Here is a 19,089-nt window from a genome sequence, read left to right as displayed (position 1 = left end):
CGATGATGTGGTTCTGTTGGCCTCATCGGACCGTGACCTTCAGCTCTCACTGGAGCAGTTCGCAGCCGAGTGTGAAGCGGTTGGGATGAGAATCAGCACCTCCAAATCCGAGACCATGGTTCTCAGCCGGAAAAGCGTAGAATGCTCTCTCCGGGTTGGGGATGGGGTCCTCCCCCAAGTGGAGGAGTTTAAGTATCTCGGGATCTTGTTCACGAGTGGGGGAACGATGGAACGGGAGTTCAACGGGCGGATCGGTGCGGCGTCAGCAGTCATGTGAGCGCTGCATCGGTCTGTCATGGTGAAGAGAGAGCTGAGCCAAAAGGCGAAGCTCTCGATTTACCAGTCAATCTACGTTCCTACCCTCACCTATGGTCATGAAAAATAAAAAAACATATGGTTCTGTACTGTGCTTGAATAAAACAGACACATTCCTTAGTGTGTTCTGTCTGTCTAATAGTCTGAAAGGCTGCTGATGGCTGCATATTCACGGGCTGGGGTGGGGGTGGGGGGCAGTCACAATGACATGTGAATGTGTCATTAACTTCTCTGCTTGGCCACAATGAAAAGAGATGTTTGCAGGGGATCAAGGTGAGGTTGTTTTCTTAACATAAGAATACTGAACCAATGGTCAAGCAGGGTGGTGGTAGTATCATGCTGTTTTACTGACAGTACTTTACATTACTACGTTGCACAAAGAGGATGGAATAATGAAGTAGCACTAGATAGATAGATTGGGAATTTTTTTGTCATAGTACCAGACTCAAAAAGAGGAACATAAAAGAAACACAGCATAATTAGTATTTACTGTAACCCTTTGGAGTGTGAGGCCTCTCACCCACTTTCAAAGTAGTCTGACATGCCTTAACATTTTACAGTTTTTCTGAATTGCTAAAACACGTTTCCTAAAATCTCCTCTCCTTTAATCAAACCACTAAGCACAAACCCTAAAATTCAAGCTAAACTCACAAAAAAATTAAAACACTACCAGTCAAAATAGTTTTTGGCATGTAAATTAGAAACTGTAAGACTATAATTAAAAAAAAGTATGGCCGTCTACTATGACTGATAACAAATATGTAACGTTTGCCGTATTCAGTCCTCCAGAAAAGTTACTGGAAAGAACAAAGCCATAAAATGTACCCAAATCACAAAATGGTTTGGAGCGCAAAAACAATTGGTGTGCATCGTTGTCTATGTACTGGGCATCGCAATTCATTAAACACACATCTCATTAGAAATGCCCCACCTTACTTCTGTTAAAAACTGTTAAAGCCAGAAAGTTGAATATGAGGCTAACTTAACTGCGGTAACATTAAGGCTGAGGTATACAGTCTGTGTGAATGGTTGCGACAGAGGTGAAAGGCCATGAACAATACTTTTTTCTTTCATTATCGGTAGTCAAACAGTAAAAATAGTAAAACAGGTATAAACAGGCAAAATAAATACAATAAATAGGTGTCAGTAATGACAAAAAATATTAGGGGAACTCAGCAAACCGAGCAAAGTGGCAAACATAGTATGTCTTGATGCAACCGAACCAAACATCAGTGTCAACAATAAATGCACAAAATATAGCCTGCGTGCAATAAACTGTAAGGATGTTATATAAGTTCTTATGTAGTACTTTTGAATGATTACTTGAATATGATTTGCGAATTGACGGAATACAGGGTTATGCAGGGCCGTGCAGAGATGTTTGAAGGGGCACATAGAACCAAGCTAAATAACGACCCACATTTATCAGGAATCTAATATGGAATTGCATCATACTCACTGTCATCGGGTGAGAACAATGCAAAGCAAACGTGGCTTATGTTTTACCTGATGGGGCACGATGTTGCTGTTGAGGGGTTGCTGCTGCCCCTGCTGCTGATAGTGCTGGACGGCAGGGCTGTGTTGTGCACATACAGTGACGTTTTACACATTCTCCAGAATACTGTACATACTACGGCCACAAGTTTGCATCATGGTGCTGATCCAGAATCCTTCCCTTATCATGTATTCATTGTGCTATAATAATAAAGCAATAAGAATAAAAAATATACAATAATGTATTTATGATGATTCAGTTTGCTTGACTATCCACTCTGTGCAAGGCAGCAAGCTTATTAAATGTTTAAATTGTAGTGGTACAATAATTTTGCTTCTGTAAAATCTGCATTTTGTCATATTTGAAATATAAATCTAATACACTCTGTATATAATTATAATTTTCTTTAAAATACAGTGTGTGTTTTTATATCGTAATAGTCCATAATTATGTAGATATGCATGTTAGATAGTTTTTAGTGAAATATAAGCCCTCCAGAAAGGCAGGGGAAAGCCTGGTAACTTACTTTAAAACAAAATATGTTCCCTAAAATGGTGGACAGAGTTAGACCCATGACACTCTCACCCAGTTAGCTAGCGGCTAATGACCACCACTACTTGTGCAGTTAATAAAAGGACAGGTAATGTTTTGTCGCGCTGTTGCACACTGTGCAGACACAGCATTCTCATTTGTTTCAATTCGTCAGTTGCCACAAGACAATTTAAAGTGTACATAATCACCTAATACTCCTGTCTGCGATAGACAATAGTGTACGCTGTACACCTTTACTGGTTTTTGTTGCATCACTCTGCGTCTCCCAAATAATTTCTGTGTTTCCCCTACAGCTCTGCACCGCCCAGCCAGCAAAAAATGCACGTGCTCTTTGCGAGCTTGTTCCCGGCTCGTAACCAGCGCGCTCTGCCGTCAAGGGTGAGCATTGGTTAATGGTCATCATGTGACTGATGCAAGCCAGATATTTTTATTTAGCAAAATTGAGATTAATAGTGGGGCGGCATGGTGGTGCAGTGGTTAGCACTGTTGCCTCACGCCTCTGGGACACGGGTTTGACTCTCCACCTGGATCACATGTGTGTGGAGCTTGCATGTTCTCCCCATGTCATCGTGGGTTTTCCTCCGGGTACCCTGGTTTCCCCCCACAGTCCAAAAACATGCTGAGGCTAATTGGACTTGCTAAATTGCCCGTAGAGATTGAATGGTGTGTGAGTGTGTCCTGCGATGGGCTGGCCCCCCATACTGGGTTGTTGCCAGCCTCATGCCCATTGCATCCGGGATAGGCTCCGGACCCCCCGCAACCCAGTAGGATAAGCAGTTTGGAAAATGGATGGATGGATGATAAAATTAACGTATGCTATTAACGTCTTATAGCATTAAAATACATTATTAACGTCTGTTTCCAATGTTAATAATATGATTTAAATCGATCACCAAAATAATAAGTATATATGTAATGGAGCGTTTGTGTGCCGAGTAGGTATATTCAAACCACTGTGGGGAGTTCGGTTAGAACTCTGATATAACCGCAAACAGAATCTGGATGACTCAAACTTCTTTTAATGAAGACTCTTATTTGCGAGTTTTCGGCAACCGTTATCACTTATTACGTGTAAAACAGTGTGTGGTCTGTGAACATAAATAACATACAGTCGGGCTCGGCTTCACAGGCCATCCATGTGGTGGACACTTCACATGGGTCCATTCGGCTGACGTCATACATATCCAGATGAGCGAGTCCTCGCGTGATGTCATCAACTGGGTTGTCTCCCGCTGTCAGCTCCTGGATCTCCGCAACTCGAGTACCCACAAATACTTTGTCGCGACATGAATCCGACAACACCCATGTAAGGACAGTCAGTGAGTCAGACCACAATGTGCAGCTACGGATGGGAAGGGTTAGTTCAGTGGATATAACCTTGTAAAACTGCGCACCTGTGAGGGCTGCACACAGCTCCAACCGTGGAATGGACTGCTGCTTCTGGGGTGCGACGCGGGAGCGTGCCGCAAGAGAGGAGACCTCGATGTCGCCCCTTTTATCCTCAGTCCTGAGATAAGCAACAGGTCCATATGCCTGCTCTGAGGCATTGCGAAACACATGGATGTCTCTCATACGGCTGGAGTTGTCCATTTCTGGGCTGGAGTAACACCTGGGTAATGCTATCTTTTGCAGGTGTTCCAGCTCTGCCTCCCAGGTATGCCGTGAGTGCAGCAGTTCCTCTGGTAGATGGGGATCATCCCACTCCCCTTTCTTGTCCCACAGGCGCTACACAAGTATCTTTGCTTGTGTTGTATAGGGTACTAAGTAGCCAAGAGGGTCATATCAGCTAATAAGAACTTTATATACGTTTCTCATAGTGGCTACGGAATACTCAACATGACAATGCTTCCAAAATTCAGTTCCAAAACATACGTATTTTAAAGTGCGTGTTTATAATTCAACCACATGAATTCAGTTAACTTAATTTAGCTTCAAAATAAATTTGAAAAGAAGAAATTCAGTTGAAAATATTCCATGTGTTTTATTCGCATCTTTATTATTCAAGCAGTAATATTCAGTCGTCTTATTTGCGCTTTACAATATTCAGTCCCGTTATTTTCGCTGTTTCAAATACGCTGCCAGAATTTCAGTGGTTTAAAATACGGTCCAAAATTCAACCCTCTACATCCAGGACCAGCAGGATGACTAATAGAATGCAGATAGAGTTCGTCTAACTGCTGTCCAAAATGGAGCCAGCGGGAAATACAAGTACTGATTGACTTGGCAGCAGATTTTTGTTTATTGTGTTATTTATGTTTCTTGTCGTTTACTAGTCAATCCGATAACTTATTGCGCCCCCAAGTAATAGGTTTTTATGTAAGTACTTCGCTAGCTGCATTAATTATCACCAAACTTATCTTGCTTAACGTAAGATGCCTGCGGGCACCTACAAGGTCCGTTAGCTTGCAAGCTGGCCAGCTAGGTAGTTGGGATGGGATAGTACTCGACTTGGAGACTGACAGGGCCGCAATGTCTGCGATGACACCAGAAGGGACCTTAAAAGGACTTTTTGAAAGTATGATATGCCTAATTAATTAAGGAAAAGACGGTGAAGATGAAACGGCATCCGACTGGGCTGGGCCGTAAAATATCGTGTCGTGTTTATGAACATTCATATTGTCATCAGTGTATAGTTGTCAGGATTCGCGGGTGCGGACGGGTAGGCAGGCAGGGAAGAACGAAATAGGTAGCCGAAAGTCGGGGAAAACTGGGGATTTATTAAGGGGAAGACGGCTACGGGGAGACCAGGACATCGGAACGCTACTAACATCAATGATGGACAAAAGGCAGGGCAAGACGTGGACTGATATCCATATCCTCTTCTCATGACTAGCATTAACTGTTTTGACTGTTTGGACGTCTTTCTTCATCTCCTGAATTTCTTGAAAAAGAAATTCGGACTGCTCTTTTAGAGCTTCAATAGACTCTGTATTCTTTGTTATAACTGTGCAAGACTATTGGTACTTTAATTTTGATTGCTATCATTCTCATGATATTTTCCAGCAGCTCAGATAAACTAGGTTCACCTTTTCCTTTTTTAGGGAGTGCTGGTGACTGTGACGCCTGACTCGTCCGCTCCTCATGTGTGCCACGCCCCCTGATTACCCATGTGTGCTTCCCCGATTGTTTCCAGCCCTGTCCGGTTATGTTGCCCTGCTTTATTGTATTTAAGTCCTGGTCTCCCCTGTTTCCATGTCTGTCATTGATGGTTGTTTCGTGGTGTTTTTTAGTGGATGTCCGTGCCTGTCCCTATTAAACCCTCATTTGCCCCGATTCCTGCCTGCCTGCCTGTTTTTGGATCGCTCGCGCTTCCTGAGCGATCTTCCGTCCGGCTCGTCTCGCCGTTACCGTGACAGAATGACAGACCGAAAGAAAAAGAGGAAGCAGAGGAAAGGAAAGCCCCAGCCGGAGCCCATCAGCCTGGGCACGTGCTCCCTCGCCCACTCCTGGCCTCTCGGAGAGGAGGAGAGAGAGGAGCTCGTCCGGGCCTCCGTTCCTGAACCGCTCCCCATGGGAGCCTACTACCTGGCGAGGCTCGGGGCTTCCAGCGAGGACGAGGAGGACACACCCTTCTCGTTCCCTGAACTAGAGCCGATCACTCTGGACCAGCTACCGCCCCTGAGCCGGTATAATTACCGACCCGAGCGTATGGCGAATTGGGGGGGGTTTTAGGGCTGTCAGGGACTCGATCCCTCGAGTACCCCGGGTCCCGAAGAGGACCGCGCCCGTATCCCCTTCCCGGGACTTCCCAGTCCCGCCACCGCCGGTTGTCCCTCCAGAGGCGCCTCCCTCATCCCTGCCAGAGGCAGTGACCACTCTGGCAGGCAGGTTTTTCGCCCTCCAAGGGCTCAAAGGTAGATGTTGCTAATGACTAAGGGTTATCAAAGCCAAAGTTGCTTAGGTAAACATTGTCAAGTAGGTATTAGGTGAGAAAACCAAAAGATCTTGATTCAGCCCCACAAACACACGAATGCACCGGCCGCCATCTTAAACCTCCCCCCTTTGAAAAATATACACTGCTTAAAAAAATTTAAGGAACAATTTTTAATCAGAGTATAGCATCAAGTCTATTAAACTTCTGGGATATTGATCTGGTCAGTTAAGTAGCAGAGGGGGTTGTTAATCAGTTTCAGCTGCTTAGGTGTTAATGAAATTATCAACAGGTGAACTAGAGGGGCAACAATGAGACGATCCCCCAAAACAGGAATGGTTTAACAGGTGGAGGCCACTGGCATTTTTCCCCTCTTGATCTTTTCTGACAGTTTTTTCACTAGTTTTTCACTGGAGCTCGATTGGCATTTTCCATAGAATACCAGAGCTGCACAGACCTCTACAGGCTAGACAATGGCACCTTGACTGCCATTAGGTATCAGGATGAAATCCTTGAACCCACTGTCAGACCTTACGTTGGTGCAGTGGGTCCTAGGTTCTTCCTGGTGCACGACAATGCTTATTCTCATTCGGCTAAACAAGGGATCTGGCTTTATGATACAAGCCCCAGAAAGCGTCAGATAGCTTGAATGAGGCATACGTGACCCTCAGTAAATCCATCCAATTTACCCAAAATTGTTTGTATATTTCTAATATACTGTTTAAAAGATGATGCGGAAGTTGCTGTATTTGCATTTGGTACTGTATTTGTAACGCAGTTGTCTCGCGGGCGACCTTGTTTGCTGCCCTCCAATCAGGATGCGGCGCGCGGAGCGAGCGAATTCAAAAGGAAGGGGAGGCGCCGCCATTATTCCATCAGGCTGCAGCGGTCGGCAGATATTACCATAGCGGTTTTAATTATGGCTGAAAGCGACGCAGGACAATATCGTTAAGGGAAACCACTTTCTAGTTACTAACAAGAGGAAGCATCTGCGGCACGGTAAGGCGTTTGTGGGGAATAGGTTCATAGCTGTGACTGCTAATGTACCGAGCTAGTTGTTTTGGACATGGTTTTAAATGCTCGTATTGCAAGAAGACATACACATGGGGTAATATGGGTATTCGAGCGATCGAGACAAATCGTGCATCAGGGAAACACAAACGCTATGAGTCCTCAAAGATGACTTCACTGCCCATCCAGAACTACGTTCAGTGTGGGTCTAGTCCGCCAGATACTGCTTTGGAAGTTCAAACCACCGCCGAAGTTACAGCTTTGGAGGTATTGTGTTCGACATCTTTTTCTGAGTTTTCAACAAGAGCAACACTTACAGTACGGCCGAAGTGCTTTAGTCTCTATACGCGGTGAGCCAACATCATTTGTACAGAGCCAATAGTGAAATACACACAGTGTTTCGATCGATGTTCCCGGATTCAGTCATAGTAAAGTTGTTCACCTGCGGGAGGGATAAGACCGCATATATATCTATATTAGTATTACACCGTTCGTCCATCGTGAGCTAAGGTCAGCTGTGAATGACGACAGCTTTGTAATTATGTTCGAGATAATGTTCGAATGTAGCCCATCTTTTAATAATAATTGTGTATATGCTTTTTTTTTTTCTTTTTGAGGTCTTGTGTCTTAATTGTGATGTTGAAGTCTGTGCAGCAACCCTGTTAAAAGTACTCAAGTCTCACTACTTTAGTGAGAGTAAAGGAGTATCCAGAACAAAAGAGTACTGGAGTAGCGTGTTGGTTTGCTAAATCAGAAAATTAACAAACCCTCAGTTGCGGGCTTTTCCAATCAACAGTACAGACAATTAAAGAACCGAATCTAAAATTAAAATATTCTCTCCAAATAAAACAAACATAATGTGCGCAAATAAAAGACCATATGATGCGTTCGATTATCTCTCAGAACTTGGAAATTCCAAATTGAGTGACATCACGTCCGACAATCTCCCGTTCGAGCTACAGTACCACAACTCGGAACAAACTTGGCTGCCTCCATGAATACGCTGCTGTGTGTAGTTGCTTTATATTTTAGCAGTTTTGGAGTAAGATTATTATTTCCGAGAGACAAACACACAATAAACAGGAACTAGTCAAACCACATTAAAAGCTTTATAAAGTATTTTAGTACATCCATAGCGATATTCTTTTTTCGAGAGGCAAGCGAAATATAAACAAACCAAAAAACCTAACAAGTCTGGTAAAATTCTGATATTGCATGCTAGGATACTGTTTACGGTAACGATATGGTATTCCCTAAATCGATCATGTGCAATTACATTTATTAATAATTATAAACTTAAATTTTTAAGATTTGTAAAATAGAATTACTGATGTAAGTCATCATTGTCACGATCGCAGGCTGACGAAGCGGCGATCGTGCGGGTAAGGAAGCAAGCACGAAGCAGGCAGGCAGTATACGGGGCAAAACGGGAGTTTAATTGGGAAGACGGGGACCGGGAAACAACTCACGCTTACAAACATCAATGACAGACAATGGGTTAGTACAAATCAGGAACTTAAATACATGGAACAAGGCAGCAGGAAATAAGACATGACTGGGCACGATCAGGAAATCACACGTGGGTAATTAGGGGGCGTGGCACACACGAGGAGCGGACGGGCCGGGCGTCACAGAACCCCCCCCCCCCAAAGGCGCGCTACACCGGGCGCGCCAGGGAGGGGCGCCGGACGAGACGAGACGGGAAACAGGACCAGGAAAACGGGAGCAAAAAAAGTCAACCGGACACCAGGAACAGGACAGACAAACAGAACTGACAAAGAGGAAAAAGCCAGGACAGGACACGACACAGGACAGGAACGGGGACTCAGAGGGAACAGGCGGGAGAAAAGGAGCGGGAGTGACGGGAGGGAACGACGGGAAACCAGGAGCGGAGTGGGGCAGAACAAAGGAACGAGGAACAGAGGACAGCGGGACAGAGGCACGAGGAGGAACAAACACAGGCAGGACCGGGGCAGGAAAGAAGGGAGAGAAGGAGGGGGAACGAAGGGGAGCCCGAGGGAGCCCCAGCGGGCGACGGGAGGCAGCCGGAGGGGACCTCAGAGGGGCAGAGGAGACAGGGCGAGGGACCCGCGGAGGGGCCAGGGAGGGAGCAGGAGGGAGCACCAGGGAAGGGGACGAGGGAGCTGGAAGGAGCCAGGGCGAAGGCAAGGCGAGGGGGGGAGCCGCCGCAGGCGGCGACGTCCTCCGAAGGTGGGGGCCCCGCAGGCGATCGAGGAGCCGCCGTCGGGGAGCCCCCCAGTGACCGACCAGGCACCGGAGGGGGGAGCGAGGCAGGGCGACGAGGCACCGGAGGGGGACCCACAGGCGACAGCCGACCCGGAGGGCCAGGAACCGCAGGTGCCAACCGAGCCCCAGCGCAGGCGAGCCAGGGGGCAGGGCGGGCGGGACCCCAGCCCTGCGTCTGTGCCCCCTCCCCTTACGGGACACAGACATGCCGACCCCAGGTCGGGGTCGACGTCGCCGGGGTGAGGGACAAGGAGTCACAGGCTGAGGGGGCGCCTCTGGAGCGCGGTCAGGGACTGCAGCAGGCGGAGGGACGGGAGCTGGGGCTGCAGCAGGCGGAGGGACGGGAGCTGGGGCTGCAGCAGGCGGAGGGAGCGCCTCTGGGGCTGCAGCAGGCGGAGGGAGCGCCTCTGGGGCTGCAGGCACAGGAGGCGGCTGCTCGGGCTGAGCAGGGGCTGCAGGCGGCGGGACCGGTAGGTCCCGTGCGGGCAAGACGGACGTGGCCCCTTTAAGTGCCCGGGGCACACGCGGGATCGCGTCCCGCACTGCGCTGGCCCCCTTGTTGGCCAACCGCTCGGGCCGGAAGTAGTACCGCTCGAGGGGCGGTAGCAGCTCAGCTGCGGCTGGGTGTTCTCCCCGGACGGGGGAAGCTGCCTGCACAGGCAGCATAGCTGCGGTGATGACGTCGAGGTCAGCCGGGGAGTCCTCCAAGTCCCCGGTGAGGAGAGAAGCGGGGATGAGCGTGCACGCTCCCAGAACGATCGCAGGGGCGATCGCGTGCTTCTTCCTCTTTCTCCTCTTTGTCGTGCGGGTCGTGGAAGGCTGCTCCTCGTCCGGTGGGACAGACAGCTGGGGAACAGTCTCCACGACGCATGGCGCGTCCAGCTCTAACCTCCGAGCTGTCATCCGTTGGATGAGCTCATGGAGGTGGGCGCGCACCTCTCCCAAACGATGCCCGCCCTCCGATGGGGACATCGCCAGCAGGAGATCGCAGCTGTCGGTGGCCAATTTCAACGCGACGGGGTCCTCCCGGACGTCGGGCTGGTTCAACCAGTAGTACACCTCTTGCAGCGGACCGAGACGTTGGCTCTCGGTCTGCTGCTGTGCCTTGTTGAGTGGGTCTGTCATTCTGTCACGGGAGGTGGCAGCGATCGCGGGCAGAGCGGCGATCGTACGAGGCGAACGGGCAGGAAGCAGGCGGAAGTCGGGGTAAACTGGGGGTTTATTCAAAAAACTGGGAGCAGGAGACATGAAACGCCGACTAACATCAATGACAGACAACGGGTTAGTACAAATCAGGAACTTAAATACATGGAACAAGGCAGCAGGAAACAAGACACGACTGGGCACGATCAGGAAATCACACGTGGGTAATTAGGGGGCGTGGCACACACGAGGAGCGGACGGGCCGGGCATCACAATCATTTTAGGAGATTTGAACATCCACGTTGACTCCCCCACTTGTTGCCTTGCTGCTGAGTTTCTTCAATTGCTCGACTGCTTTAATTTAAAACTTGTTGATGTCCCTACACACAACAGGGGGCACACCTTGGACCTGGTCATCACAAACTCTGCTTCTCTCACCAACTTGCAGGTGTATGACCTAGGTGTCTCCGACCACAAGGTAATTTCTATGGAGTTGCCATCTCCTTCTAGCCTCACCAAGCCTGAACGCAATATCTGCTTTAGGAACCTCAAAAACATCAACCCAGAACACGTGGCAGCAGACCTTCAGCATCTTTCCACAAATTTTTCATCAGCTGATGAAGCAGTGGACTACTATAACAGCCATCTGAGTAGCCTTCTGGACCACCATGCCCCTGTTAAAACCAGAGCTGTGACCTTCTCACGCTCAGCGCCCTGGTTCACAGATGGGCTTCGGAAAATGAAGACAGCAGGTCGGATCTTTGAGCGGCGCTATAAAGCATCTGGCCTTACCGTTCACAAGCAAGCCTACCGGGAGCACCAACAAAATTGCAATATTTGAAATCTCTCATAGAGGCAAGGTCGAAATTTTTTTCTGACGCCATCAGAAATAGTGCAGGAAATTCCAAACAGCTTTTCTCCACTGTTAACCATCTCCTCGAACCGCAACGCCTCCTCCCACTTACTGGCACCACAGCAGAGCAGTGCAACCATTTCATGGATTATTTCACATCCAAAATTGCACATATTCGCTCTGCCCTTTCCGGTCCTCAGATCCAAACCATTTCCTCAACATGTGCTATTTCTCAGCGCCTAAACTGCTTTTCTCTGGCTTCATCAGAATAGGTGCAAAACATCATCAGGAAGATGAAACCCGCCACCTGTGCCTTAGACCCTTTCCCAACTTCCCTGGTGCAGACCCATATCACTATCTTAAGTCTCCTCTCTTCAAACTGGTCATATCCCATCTGTCTTAAAAAAGCCATTATAAGACCACTTCTCAAAAAACACAACCTGGACCCAGAAGTCCTTTCCAATTATAGGCCCATCTCAAATCTCCCATTCATATCCAAAGTGATTGAGAAAGTAGTAGCCATCCAGCTGCATAACCACCTGAAACTCAACAACCTCTATGAAAAATTCCAATCTGGTTTCCGGACAAACCACGGTACAGAAACTGCACTCGTAAGAGTCTCAAATGATCTCCTGATGTCATCCGATGCTGGCTCTTCCTCCTTGCTTATTCTCCATGGACATATCTGCTGTATTTGATACAGTTGACCATGACATCTTATTAAATCGACTACATTCCACCTTTGGACTCACTGACATTGCCCTCAGCTGGTTTCAATCATACCTCGCAAACCGGATAGAGTACCTTGCTATGGGTGACTCCACCTCAAAGCCACACACAGTCTCCTGTGGCGTTCCCCAGGGGTCAGTTCTTGGCCCCATGCTCTTCATTCTTTACCTTTCTCCGCTCGGTCAGGTCATCAGCCGCCATGGATTTTCCTTTCACTGTTATGCCGACGATACACAGCTTTATGTAAATGCCACAGCTGCAACGCCACTCTCATCATCCCCATCTCAACTCACCGTCTGTCTGGAGGAGATAAAGGTTTGGATGGATCACAATTTCCTTCAACTCAACAGCTCCAAAACCGAGGCCATTCTGGTTGGCACCCCTCACCAGATAAAATCATCACCCATAACCAGTATCATCTTCTCTGGCTCTATTATCTCTCTCTTATCAACAGTCACAAATCTTGGCGTAAAAATGGATCCCCAACTCACCTTTGAATCCCATATCAACCATCTCTGTAAGACCTCCTTCTACCATCTCCGGAACATTTCCAAACTCCGCCCCATTCTCTCCCTATCTGATGCCGAAAAGCTGGTCCATGCCTTTATCTCCTCTAGACTGGACTACTGTAATGCACTTCTCTTTGGGATACCTAGCAAGAGCCTGCAGAGGCTCCAATACATTCAAAACTCTGCAGCAAGGATCCTGATGAGAGTGCGAAAACATGAGCACATCACTCCCATTCTTCACTCACTTCATTGGCTTCCCGTCTCCGCCAGGATTGAGTATAAGGTTTTGCTTCTTACACACCAATGCGTCCATGGACATGCCCCCCCCCCCACCTCAAAGAACTTATCAACCCACAACGCGCAACACGTTCCCTCAGTTCTACGCAGGCTAACCTCCTCCACAAACCAAGAACCAATCTGAAGACTATGGGAGATAGGGCTTTCTGTGCTGCTGCTCCACGCCTATGGAATGCCCTCCCTGACTTCCTGAGGGCACCACAACCCACTGACTGTTTTAAAAAGCATCTAAAGACTTTTCTTTTTAACAAAACCTTTGGTTCCTCCACTTAGAGGTTTTAAATTTGTTTACTTTTAAACTATTTATTTTGTCTCTTTTTATTTTAACTTGTAGCCCTTTGAGATCCTGGGATGTAAAGGGCATTATAAATAAAATGTAGTATTATTATTATTATTATTATTATTATTATTAAGTGTGTAAACCGCCATGCTGAAATAACGTCACAATCTCGGATATCTCAGGAAAATTCTGTCCAACTTCAACGTCAGAAAGGAGGCATGTTTCCGACGGGATTTTTTTCATCCGAGTTCCGCCTCAGAGAGAGAATCGAACGCAGGTATATTATCTTTTTTAATAATCAAAAATCAACCACGTTACACCCATTGGGGAGATTTCATTGGCTTACAGCTCGTGCGGATATGAACTGCATGTGAGATATGTGGAAGGCAGGGCTAGCAAGCGGGAGATGGATGTCACTCTTCTCAGTGTAGAGAATAATAAACAGTGAAGGAGAACTCCTTAGCTATAAGTACCACTACAGTGTCAGAATGTTAAGTGGTTCTTTTTATAATTAAACATGTGCTCCATCAGTCATGTTTCTGTTGACGATCTTGGATATTTGTGCCGACGTCTTGCAGAAGAAAGTTTTAATATGTTGCCCAAAGTTAGGAATACTCCGTAATTTGTGTTTGCTTACATGTATGTACTCTAATTGTTTAGAAGTTGCAGTTTTGTTTAAATGTAAAATGCCTTATATTGGGTAAAAAAAAATCACGTAATTAGGGCTGCAGCGATTCGAGTAACTCGAATAACTCGATTACTAAAAATCTCGATGCAAATTCTTTGCTTCGATGCTTCGTGTAATCCGGACAACTACGTGCTGCTTAGTGATCGGCGTGTTTCACTCGGAGGATTAATACTGTCGCACAGTGCTTATTCTGCATTACGTGTAGCAGGGTTGATTTGATGGCGCAATGGAGGAAGACAGGGAAAATAGCGAGGACAGTCAGAGAAAGACGAAAAATGTCTGTCTAAAGTTTGGGAACATTTCAAACAAAAGAAAAGCAAATACTGTACTGTGTGTCCATTGTAAAACCGAATTAGTTTACCACAATAGCACAACGTCAATGATTCAACATCTCAACAAAGCACCCAGTCTATGGAACCAGTCCACAGAGCGGAACCAGTATACAAAGTAAGCGTGAAAAGTATAACAAGATTCAGCCTAAGCAGCCCCTAGTTTTCCTCAGTAAAAACACTGTTAACACAACAGCAGTCAAAATGATGCTGTCGTAGTTTAACACGGAGCTGGAGCCTGTCTGTACAGTAAGAGCAAAGAGACGGTTCTGTTACAGAGATGGCGAACTCAGGTGGAGTGAAAGAAAACAACAGCAGTGCTTGCAATCGCTACTAAACCTTTACTGGTAAAGAGCTGGTGAGAGTCCGTAATCAAACCAGCTGTTAAGCTGAAAGGTGAAGAAAAGCCATGTTTTCAGCTTCATTAGTTGGAGTGATACCTGCAGCATGCAGGGGTGAGTCTAAAGGGAAGCATGGGGTTTACGCAACTAGATCTATTTCAAGGCTTTAGTAATATTATTTTGCAGATTTAGATTAATATGAATAGTATTACATAATGCAGTGATTTTATTTGACATCATTTTATTTATTTTTGCATTTAAGAAAGTGTTTTCTTTTAAAAAGCAAAACAAATATGTCCATAAATGCACTAAAAGGGTTTAGTTCTTTTGGCAGGGGTCTCTGCTGGCTATCCTACGTTCTCACGTGAAGAAAATCGTTCCCTACCACCTGTCAAATCCTAAAATGATCCAAAGGTTAAGCCTGTGTTCCCTATCTCAGCTGAATAACATTTGCTGTCAATTTATTTACCAGTTATTCTTAGCTGGGGTAGGCTTCTTTGTCTGGCGGGACCCCAACTTTCCCTCATGGCAAGGATGAAAGTGGACTGCAAAATGCATTCATGTTGTAGTTCAGTACTCTCATACTGCTATCCAATGAACTTGATCTTGCTTGTGGTTTGCATGCAAGTCAGCTGTGGTATGAGCTGGAATGGTTTGGGGAGGAAAACCGCCTTGATGGGATGGCTGGATACCACTGGTAACAGCCTCACATAAGTCAACGAAAGATGAGATGCAGGAGAAAATGCATTTCATTTGGCAGATATACTCAAGTAAGACTACAAAACGTTCACTGAATACACTAAGATTTCCTCCCCAACAAGTCACTTGATTAAGTGTACCTCGTCCCTACCCACCTCTGCATATTTGACATTTTATTACACATTTCAGGTGGGAACGTGAACTTGGTTGCTGCATAGGATGGAAAGGGCTTCGGACATGAGTTTGTCAGATGAGGTAAGGCAACTGGGGGAGAACTGACAGCTAAAACTGAGGACGGGCTGTTGTATCTGGGATGGCCAGTGGGTGCAGTGGCCTTTCAGTGTCATTGTGCCTGCTCTGTAAAGCATGAAGCAGCCTCATGGAGAACCCTATCCTCATGCAGGAGGATTATGCGGATATCCGGACCTATTTCTCCAAGGCTGAATGGGTTCGGCTGCAGAGATGCGAGAAGGTGCACTACAGGAACATGAAGAGGAACCACCAGGCCATGTTGGATATGGGTAGGCTTTGGGCTCCGGCATTAGACTTGGATGAGTACCAAGACTGCAATGAGAGCCTTTATTAGTCCCACCGGTGGGAAATTTGCATAGTCTGCAACTGTGTTTTCTCTATGGCTGAATTCCACCACTCCAGTGTTCATGAGAAGAAGCCGATCCAGCGGGGTGATGGAGGAGAGGTTGGGCGGTGACAAATGCAGCAATTCGGAGGAGTGGACTTCTCACCTTCTGAGAAGGAGCCCGGGGGACAAGGCGAGTGGAGGTGATACTGCCAGTCAGAGGTTTCCTGCTGTGACGGGTGATTCCTTCAAACAGTGTCAGGCATTCATCTGTGTCGTTAAAGGATAAGGCAAAAGTTCCGGGGCCTGGTTTGGGTCCCTGGGCTGTGTCGACCTGGAACTCTTGCAGCTACTAGCCACTTTTGTGTATCAGTTTCATCCCACACAACTGGAACTGGGACCTTTACGCTGAAGCATGTAAGACACAAAAAGTTTGTAGGTTCACAATGACTTTATTTGAAACTACACCGTCATTCCAAAACAATGGAGGTTGAGTAATTTGTTTTATTTGTTAGTTACTTGAGGGATTGATCACAAATTATTTATATTTTGCTTATATGAACCTATCACATGTATATGACGTCTCACTAATAAGCGCTGGCAAGTTTCACCCCTTGCACCGGCGATATTAGACAGAACTATATTGGTAGCGATTGAAGCGTCTGATACAAAAAGATGGAGATGCAAGCAAAAAATGTATTGGTTGATGCATTAAATGGGATTCTTTTTGTATTCCATGTGTCTGCTCAATTTTTGCTCTGCTGCATCTCTTTTTCTGCACCTATGAGTAATTTCCAAGTTAGCGCCAGTGCTTGTGGTCAACCAGTCAGCAAGTTTAATGCTATAAGCACCACCGTATTTGAACAAAAAGGACCTAGTCTGGAGTAAGCACTAAAGGGTTCTGGAACTTCTTCCAGGGAACTACAATCGGGCTGAGTTCCCGCAGTGTGAACGTGAGAGAAATCCCTGGTTCCAGGATAAGGTTTTGGTTCCAGACAAAAGCTCAATGTGAAAGTGCCTGTAGTTGCGACCCAAACACAAAGAGCCTTGCGGATATGCGCTAAGGTGATGCAGTCTGCCTGAAGTGATCATTTGTGTTTTCAGCATCCAGGAGTTTCCAGCCTACATCCAGGCGGTCCGGTCAGAGCAGAACCCCTGCTGTGGGATCAGAGTCATGTGCTACAGACCAGGGAAAGAGGGTCTGTTTGTGCTCAACGCAATCTGCTGCTGGCTTTGTATTGCAACATACTAATTAACTGGCACAGTCTCAATGTGTTTGATATCATTTTGGTTTCAGCAGACGTCTTCCTGCAGTAACACCACCTGCCATACAAACCAGCAACCTTCCCAGCAGGGTGTCAGAGAGGTTAAAAAAGAGGAGGGGGAATACCTGATATCTGAGGGTGAAGGGACTGCGAATGAGAGCCCCCCCAAGGTGAAATGGAGTGTAGATGGGTCTCTTTGCAAATGTCACTTTTCCGTTCTGAAGTGGTATAATTTCTGTGTTTTAATTTCGAAAGCAGCCAACGGTAGGTCACACCAGAAATGGACATAATTTCAGTTTAATGTTTATACTTGAAGTAATTTGTTTGGTTTCTGCTCCTTTTTTACTATTAAGCAAATAGAAGCACCTGTATAGATTTGAGGTGAACAGCTTATTCTGTCTTGTTTTTTTTCGTGACAGAAGGTGAAGGATGCAGCGGTTCAGGATGTGACTGAGGTGGAGCTGATTGGTTCTCTTCTGTTAGTTACTGGTGGGCGGAGCAAACAGTGTGCGAAACCTCCAAACCCAGGTGATTTTAGCTACCAACATATACCATCAAAACTGCAAATGTTTTGGTACATTTGAAGGTCATAGTTTGTGCTTCAGGTTGCCATTTCAAACCAGCAGTGTTAGTACTCGGTAAAGTTCAGGCATGTTGGAGATTGCAGTGTGAATTCCACATTGTGAACATAAACTGCGTATGGAGTAACGAAAGCTCTTTGGAAGATACGTTTGCCTTCACTATTTTTCTGACTTTTTTTCTATTAACTTTTTTCCCTCTCAGTACTGACTGACTTGTTTTCATCTTGCCCCCAGCAAGGAGAATGAGTGAATCTCATCCCAAGGAACATGTCAGACAACTGAGGGCTGGAACTGTCGACACATACCAGGATTCCCCAACTTCTGTCAACACACTGACATCACAGCAGGGTTCCCAGGTTCCGAAGACTTTCAATATAAACAGAGACTGTAAAATACACAGGCAGACTCGCACAAAGAAGTCCCATCGGTGTTCTGAGTGTGGGAAGAGCTTCAGTCTTTTAGGAAACCTAAAGACTCACCAACGGATTCACACAGGAGAGAGGCCCTACCAGTGCTTCCAGTGTGGAAACCGATTTAATGAGTTAAGATGCCTAAAGAGACACCAGCGGATTCACACAGGAGAGAGGCCCTACCAGTGCTCCCAGTGTGGCAAGAGCTTCATTCAGTTAAGTCACCTGAAGACACACCAGCGGATTCACACAGGAGAGAGGCCCTACCAGTGCTCCCAGTGTGGAAACGGATTTAATGAGTTAGGACCCCTAAAGAAGCACCAGCGGATTCACACAGGAGAGAAGCCCTACCAGTGCTCCCAGTGTGGGAAGAGCTTTAGTCAGTCAGGAACCCTAAAGACACACCTGCGGATTCACACAGGGGAGAGGCCCTACCAGTGCTCCCAGTGTGGGAAGAGCTTCAGCCGTTTAGGAAACCTAAAAAGACACCAGCGGATTCACACAGGAGAGGCCCTACCAGTGCTCCCAGTGATTTTCTTGATTAGGATACATTGAGACACACCACCAGACCCACACAGTTCAGTCAGTCCATTAAATGTTTGTTCTTGATTTTTTTCTAAATTGTATTTCTGAAATACCTGTATGTTGGGTCCCCTCATTAGTCCTGTTGATGTTTAGGATTTGTTTGACAAAGATTCAGAGGCAGTGTTTTTTAATAGTTAGAATATATTGTGAAGGTAGTCTTTGACTGCAAAGCAGTTTTATAGACTGTTAAATTGCACGGTTGTGTATTTTACAGAAGATGATTCGTGTTACGTGAAATAAAATTCAGAATTTCTGTAAATTTTTCTGTTTGAAATAGCTCACTGTTTGTAAGTCTAGATATGATAGCTGAGC

General features: G+C 46.4%; 1 protein-coding gene across 1 annotated transcript in view; it reads left to right on the top strand.

Annotated features, from left to right (window-relative positions):
* The window catches only part of LOC125715303 (zinc finger protein 239-like), a gene marked incomplete at its 3' end in the record, with an annotated part of 30,600 nt that extends 11,901 nt beyond the window's left edge, over positions 1–18,699 (top strand). Inside the window, exon 6 of the mRNA XM_048986612.1 lies at positions 18,342–18,699. Within this exon, the coding sequence (XP_048842569.1) occupies positions 18,342–18,699 (358 nt within the window). The remainder of the gene's footprint in view (positions 1–18,341) is intronic.
* Positions 18,700–19,089: the final 390 nt, after the last annotated feature.

The sequence above is a fragment of the Brienomyrus brachyistius genome, chromosome 20, assembly GCF_023856365.1.
Source record: "Brienomyrus brachyistius isolate T26 chromosome 20, BBRACH_0.4, whole genome shotgun sequence".
NCBI classification, from domain to species: Eukaryota; Metazoa; Chordata; class Actinopteri; order Osteoglossiformes; family Mormyridae; genus Brienomyrus; species Brienomyrus brachyistius.
The sequence above is the reverse complement of the archived record's forward strand: the minus strand, read 5'-3'. Positions and strand labels throughout refer to the sequence as shown.